At 65.1% G+C, this 6,826-nt stretch overlaps 1 protein-coding gene across 4 annotated transcripts in view; it reads right to left on the bottom strand.

The window, feature by feature from the left end:
* Positions 1-1,037: 1,037 nt before the first annotated feature.
* The window catches only part of GCGR (glucagon receptor), an 8,386-nt gene continuing 2,597 nt past the window's right edge, over positions 1,038-6,826 (bottom strand). Inside the window, exons 1-14 of one of the 4 annotated variants that reach the window (XM_045299803.1) lie at positions 6,433-6,452; positions 5,056-5,282; positions 4,866-4,968; positions 3,929-4,036; positions 3,724-3,845; positions 3,539-3,645; positions 3,259-3,415; positions 3,019-3,178; positions 2,867-2,927; positions 2,587-2,656; positions 2,215-2,303; positions 1,947-2,085; positions 1,802-1,843; positions 1,038-1,471 (exon numbers count right to left, since the gene is read on the bottom strand). In XM_045299803.1, coding sequence (XP_045155738.1) covers positions 1,247-1,471; positions 1,802-1,843; positions 1,947-2,085; positions 2,215-2,303; positions 2,587-2,656; positions 2,867-2,927; positions 3,019-3,178; positions 3,259-3,415; positions 3,539-3,645; positions 3,724-3,845; positions 3,929-4,036; positions 4,866-4,968; positions 5,056-5,121 — 1,449 coding nt within the window. In that variant the 5' untranslated portion in view covers positions 5,122-5,282; positions 6,433-6,452 and the 3' untranslated portion in view covers positions 1,038-1,246. Of the gene's footprint in view, positions 1,472-1,801; positions 1,844-1,946; positions 2,086-2,214; positions 2,304-2,586; positions 2,657-2,866; positions 2,928-3,018; positions 3,179-3,258; positions 3,416-3,538; positions 3,646-3,723; positions 3,846-3,928; positions 4,037-4,865; positions 4,969-5,055; positions 5,344-6,432; positions 6,453-6,826 lie in introns of those variants that run through there. The other 3 variants (XM_045299801.1, XM_045299802.1, XM_004709099.2) reach the window with 3 other exon arrangements.

Here is a 6,826-nt window from a genome sequence, read left to right as displayed (position 1 = left end):
TTGGGCTGGTTCCCTTGGGAAGCTGGGGACAGGGTGAGGGAGGACAAGGACAGAGGGGGCTGGCCACAGGGAGGGTGTCAGGAGGCCCAGGTGAGTGGTGAGTAGGCAGGCTTGCCCGAGGCCATCCCCACCCTGAGCTCAGCTGGCGTGAAGGACATTGGCGCTGGCTTGGAGGAGGCCTCTTGGTGCCCACTCTCAGCTGGGCAGAAGGCTGGCAGGGCCTGGGGCCAGGACTCGTGGTGGGCAAAACCAGGTCAGGGGCATTGGGTCTCCAGGCACGGCCTCCGGGGTTTCAAGAGGGTAAAGCCCAGCCTCTGGTTCAAAGTCTCCACCAGCCCCTGGGTGATGGCCCAGCCACCAAGTGTCCCTCCCTGCCTGCCCGCCCGCCCGTGGGGGGCAGGAGGCTTGCTCCCCCAGGAGGCCCAGCGCCTGGTGGTGAGTAATTCTATTTACCTTCCCAAGAGGCTGCCTGTCCTTTCATTTGCTCCAATTAGCCTGGCTCTGCCTGAGTGGCCCTGGCCACGTATCCCGGAGGGCAGGCGGGGGCACCCCTCCCCCAGCCCTCTGCAGAGCCCAGACACCTGGTGACCTGTGCCTTCTGCTTCCCCTGCCCCCCTCTGACAGTGCTGCCACAGGACACTGCGGCAGGTGCTGTGGCAAGAGGTACCCCATAGAGGGTGATACCCCAGATCCCAATCGAGACCCCAGCAAGCGCCAGGGTCCCCACCCAGTCTACAATCTGGTGTTTCTACAGGCTGGGCAGCGCCTGCCCCTGGTAACCAGGCATTTCGTGCCCACCATGCCCAGCAGCGGCCTGGACAGCTGCAGGAGTTGGAGGTAGGGGTCTCTGCTTAGGGGACACCCTGTGCCACCCAAAGGCTTTGGGGCACTTTGCTGCCACCCCATGGGGCTCTCTGCTGGACTCAGCCACTCCTGTGGGGACAACCACAAGACCAGGAAACCAGGGACCAGGGGCCCTTGACTCACCCCTGACCTCCGGCCTCCACGCGATGTCCTGGGCCCTGGACACACCCCTGTACAACTTGAGCACTTTATTGCTGGGTGGTCCATAGCATGGGTCTCAGCACACCGCACGTGGTGGAGCACCCCACCCTGCTCCGGGTTCAGGAGCCCCAGGGGCTGCACGGGGATCTCTGGGTGCTGAGCTACTCCCAGTGGGCCGCCTGGGTGCAGGGATGCCTTCCATACCCACCCCAGGGCAGTCCACCCCAGGGGGGCCGGGCACTCAGAAGGGGCTCTCGGCCAGTGCAGGGAGGCCATGGGCTGACGGGGTCTCTGACGAGGGGTCCGGGCTGGTTCCGTTGTTGCCACTGCTCCTCGGCAGCAGCAGCTTCTCGCTGGGGGGCCCGCGGGCAGTTGGGGGGGCAGTGTGGCTGCCTGAACGATGCTCTTCCTGCAAGACCTTGCCCACTCGCCAGCGCTGCCAGCGCCTCAGCAGCTCCGCCTGCACCTGGCGTGGTGGGCGTCGGGGGTCAGCACCCCCAAACTCCCCTTGTGCCAGCATCTCCCCAGGGCCTGCCTCTGTCCCCTGTGCCAGCACCCCCCAGGGCCATAGCCTGTGGGACATGAGGGACCACCCAGTCATCACCCTCCAGGACATTGGGCTCGGGGACACCTGGGGGCAGCCCCTCTCCCTTCTCCCTTCCCCCCACTACAGACCCTAACCCCTCTGGGGGCCACCCCATCACATGGCAACGTGTGACCCTGCTATGTGATCCCGACCCCAATGGCCAGGGGTGGTGGCCCCAGACGCTGGTCTCCACCCCCGCCCCCGACTCACCTCCTTGTTGAGGAAACAGTAGAGGATGGCCACCAGCAGGCCCTGCAGGGGAGGGAAAGACAGCCCCCATGGGAGGAGGGTCCCACAGCGCCCTGTGGGGGAGGCGAAGGGGCAGGTCTGTGGGGGCCGGGCGGCCATGGCCCACCTGGAAGGAGCTGAGGAAGAGGTCGAAGAAGAGCTTGGCGGAGCGCAGGGTCCCCTGGGCATGCTCGTCGGTTACAAAGGCGAACACCACCTCGTGGACACCCAGCAGGGGGATGAGGGTCAGTGTGGACTTGGCCAGCCTGTGGGAGACAGCCTGGGCAATCCTGTCCTGCCTTGCCCCTGCAGCAACCCCCCCCACCCCCAGGCCTGCACCACTACCACCACGCCCTGGCTCTGTGGCCCCGCAAGCACCCTGGGCGGCTCCGCACCTGAACTTGTAGTCAGTGTACCGCATCTGGTGGGCACGCAGCTTGGCGACGAGGAGGTGGACGGTGTGCATGAAGATGAAGGAGTTGATCTGGGAGGGGGCACATGGGGAGGGGCGGGTGGCCTGCAGCATTCAGCCTGGCTGCCCTCACACGTCCCCGCCCCAGACCCTGGCTGGCCTGCCAGGCGCCTGGCCCAGGATGGCAGTCCACTCCCTCCAGGCAGCCTAGCCTGAGGCTGACCACGCCAGCCCGAGGCATGGGTGAGTGCCAGGGGCCAGGGTGCTGCCTGCCTTCAGCCCCAGTGCCCCCTCCCCCTCCCCCCTGCCACTGCATCTGCCTATCCCACTAGTGCCAGTGCCTTCATTTCCTCACCAGGATGGCCAGGAAGACGGGCACCCTCAGGATCCACCAGAAGCCCATGTTGTCGTTGCTGGTCCAGCACCTGTAGGGCCAGGACACTGCTGCAGACCCCACCCAGGACGCCCGTGCCCGTGGCCCTGGACACTCCCTGCAGACCCTGGCATACAGTACCCTCACAGCTGATGCCAGCTGGAGAAGGAGGGAGACAGGAGCCGACCCCAACGCACCCCTCCAGGGGAGCCCGGCCTCTGCAGCCACTCCCCCGCTGTGCCCGGTGCCCACTCTCACTCACTGCACGTTCTCGAAGAGACACTTGACCACAGCCCAGGGCACGACGAAGAGAATCGGGGCCCCTGCAGAAGCGGGGGAGCCGCTGGGTGCCAGGCCTGGCCCCGAGATGCCGCCCCCACTGCCCGCCCACCCACCGACAGCCCGCTGGCTCACCCCAGCCGATGCCCAGGTAGATGGGGAAGAAGCTCCTCTCGGGAAAGGTGGCCAGGCCCAGCAGGCTGTGCAGGTACACGCCCTCCACCAGCAGCCAGCAGTAGTTAGCCACAACGCCATACTGCATGAACACCGCGGCCACCCGGCAGCCGGCCACCGCCTAGGAGGGGCCGCATCAGCGAGGGCAGCCCGGCTCCCCCTGCCTGGTGCGCCCTGTCTCCCCCAACCACCGCCACTCACCCTGTCGCTGAGCCAGACGCTCACGCTGAGGTCGTCGCCGATCTGCTGGCTGTAGCGGGTCTGCAGCAGGGCGTCCATGGCCAGCACGGAGCTGGCCTTCAGCACGAAGGAGGCAAACAGGTTCATGTGGATGTAGTTGCGCGTGCAGTGCAGCTGGCTGTGGGGACAGGGGGTCAGGCGCATGCTGCCCATGCCCCCAGCATGCTTGCCCCTGCGCAGCTGGCTGGGGGTCCAGGCACACACTGCCCACGTCCCCAGCATGCTTGCCCCATGCACATACCTGAGGCTCAGCAGGATGGTCAGAGCAAGAAGAAGGGCACCCAGCGACAGGCAGTAGCCCACTGTGTACATCATCTGGAAGCTGCTGTACATCTTGACCACTTCCTTCTGCAGAGGGCAGGGCTGTCAGGAGGCCCCCGACTGTCCCCTTGGTGCCCCCCACCCCCCAGCACCTGTGGGGCTGACCTGATCCTTTAGCTCATCCATGTCCATCTGGCACTGGGAGGCGTCACGCCAGGGTTGTCCCTGGGGCCCCCTTACCCACTGCCCGTCAGGCCCACACTTCTTGAAGACTAGGCGGTGCTGCACTGGGGAAGTGGGGCAGGGCTGGGGTCAGCCCCATGTGGGTGGGCGGCACCCCAGCCCAGCTGCCTCTGGGCCCCCGCGGTACCTTTGTGGTGCCAGGGCAGGTACCAGGGGCAGGAGATGCTGGCAGTGGTATTGGGCAGGGTGTCGGGCCAGCAGGAATATTTGTCGAAGGTCCGATTGCAGACCAGTTCTGCAGGGTGCGGTGACAAGGAAGAGGGCACCCTCAGCCTGGGGCAGCCACCTCCCCAGGCCTGTACCATGGGCTCAGACCAGGCCTCCGTCCACCTCCACAGCCAGGGCATCTCCGGCCTTAGACTAGACACAAGTTCTCAACCTGCCAAGCCCGCTTGGGGGGAGATGGGTCTCTGTCACTCTGCTTGTCCTGGAGAATCTCCCTAGCTAGGGGGCCTAGGCCATTCTCTGGCCTCCCAGGCGCATGGCTCCCCCCATCCTGCCGCCCCTGGGCAGCTGACCTGCCCCAGCCCCCGTCTGCCCCAGAGGAACCAGGCTCAGGGCACTAACCCCAGCGCTCCACCCTTCCCTCTCAGCAATGTTCAGTCCAGCAGCTGACCAGGTGGACAGTGGGGGGGGTGGTCAGAGCCCACTCTGAGGCGGCTGCCCCCTAAGGTGACCAGACGTCCCGCTTTTGATGGGACAGTCCCGATTTTTAACAATTTTTCCCGTGTCCCACGGCATTTTAAAAAAGTCCCGATTTTTGGAAAGAATGCATGACAAGCTAGGGTATAAGGTTTTAGGCTGCCATGTGGCTATTTCGCCAGGATATGAGTTTTATCAATGGTGTCCCGCTTTACCAATGTTAAAATCTGGTCACCTTACTGCCCCCTCATCTGTCTCAGAGGTCATGTCCCCCCACAGGGTTCCATGAGGCCACAAAAGTCCCCCAGTGAAAGGAAATGTTGGGCTCCCAGGGGACTGACCTGGTGAGAGGCTCAGGAGGGGCGCTCACCAGGGGGCGGGGCTCACCCGGGGGCGGGGTTCTCCACGGGGGCGGGGCTCACCCGTGGGAGGCGGCAGCAGGCTCAGGTTGTGGGAACACTCATCTCCGTAGAGTTTCCATTTCTCAAACAGGAAGTCCATCACCTGTGCTGCGGGAGCCTGTGGCTGGGCCAGGTGGACAGGGCATCAGTGTGCCCCAGGGTGTTGGAGGGGACTTCCAGGGCCCTTCCCCCGCCCCCCTGCAGTGCTCACCTGGTGGACAAGCAGCAGCAGCAACAGCAGCAGGAGGTGGGGGCAGCGTGGCTGGGTGGGGGGCATGCCTCTCTCTGGGCAGCCTCCCCCCACATCTGGCTAGGGGCCACGTTGGAGTGAAGAGGTCTTTGTGGGCCTGCCCAGTGTCCCGGGGGTCCAGGAGCCAGTGCAGTAGGCAGGAGCGGGCAGTGTCTCCTGAGATCACAGCTCAGAGCCTCTGAGTCCTGCTGAGGAACAAGAGGGCTGTGGGGCGCTGCTGTCTGTGCAGTGGTCCTGACCACCACCCAGGCTGCTACTGCCCATCTACTGCCCACCTCCTCCCGCGGCTATTCTTAGCCCTGGGAACGGCCGCTTGGCAGGCTGACCTGACCTGGAGTGCCCGCCATCTATCACGGCCCCAGTACCATGTTTGGAGAGGCGGTCAGGGGCCATCAGGGCACATGCTCAGGTGGTCCTTGTCACACCCAACCCCCTGTCTAGGATTGGTGATTCTGGGCGGGGACACCAGGGGCACATTCCTAAGATTAGTCCCCTGGTGGCTCAGGGCCCAGACTCAGGACCCCTGCTCCTGCAGTGCCTGTGGGGTACTAGGTGCCTGCATCCAGGGCCAGCTGTGTGGGCCGGGTGTCTGGCAGCAGGGGTCCCATATATCACTGTCCCTACCTGCAGAGGCTCCCCTGGTGTGTGTGTGGGGGGTGGGGAGGTTGCCGCTTCCCTGGGGACCCGAGTGAGCCCCCTGGGCCTGTGGAGTGGCCATCTGGACCCTGGCAGAGGATGACTGGACAGAGAGATGGAGGGGGGCTGGCTGGACAGACACATGGATGGATGGACAGAGCCAGGGAGAAAGTGGGGAGGGGCAGGGAGCCAGGGAGGGGCCTGGGGAACAGGGCAGCTGACTGTGAGGGCAGGGCAGGGCTGTCTGTGGGGACAGCTTCTCCTGGGCTTCCCCCCTGGGTCCCTGCCCTGCCCTCCACTAGACCCCAAGTTGGTGCACACAGCCTGGGTTCTGGGGAGCCTGGTGGGAGGCAGGACGCAGGAGGACAGGCAGGGGGACAGCCAGCCTAGGTGTCCCCAGCCCATAGCTCCTCCCAATTTAGTCCAAAGAGTCCCACCTGCCACGCTGGCCTGTCTGACACAGAGCAGACCTCCCTGTCCCCTAGGAGGCGCTAGAGAAGCGGTAGGGGCAGGGGAGGGTGCCAAAGGCTGGCAGGGCAGAGTGGACATGGAGAGGCAGGGAGGACACTGGCCGATAAGCTGTCCCTGCCTGGAGGCCTAGGGGCATTGGCCCCACGGCCAGGGTAGGGAAGGGCTGTGCTCCATCCTCCGGGAGGGATTTGCCCCACAGACTCCCAGTAGAAGCAAGCGGCAGGAGGGTACCTGGCTGGGCGGCAGAGGGAGCCGTCGGGGGCTGCAGCCCCAGACCTGGCCCTGGCAGCTAGAGTGGGGGCTCTAGTCTCCACTGCCATAGCTCACCATAGCTCACTGGCTGACTCCTCCCTGCAGTGGGGGGGGCCAGAAAGAGTGGGGTACAGGGTGGAGAATGACCTCAGAAGGTGGCCAGCTGAGAAACGGAGAAGTGGGGTCATGGACCTTGGCTCCCCATGACCAAGGGCTGAAGGAAGTCACCACCAAAGTCAGGCCCCCAACTACAGTGGGGAGACGCAGGGGGCCCCTCAGCCCCCCAGAGCTTGCTGGCTGGGCCCCCCTGAATAGATGACTAAGCCGGTGGAACCTGGGGCAGGGCAGCAGGCAGTGCAAGGCGAGGCCCCAG

The sequence above is a fragment of the Echinops telfairi genome, unplaced genomic scaffold (genome assembly GCF_000313985.2).
Source record: "Echinops telfairi isolate 266 unplaced genomic scaffold, ASM31398v2 ScPeMD7_7458;HRSCAF=8496, whole genome shotgun sequence".
Classification (NCBI taxonomy): Eukaryota; Metazoa; Chordata; class Mammalia; order Afrosoricida; family Tenrecidae; genus Echinops; species Echinops telfairi.
Note: the sequence above shows the minus strand (reverse complement) of the source record. Positions and strands in the feature narration are given on the sequence as shown.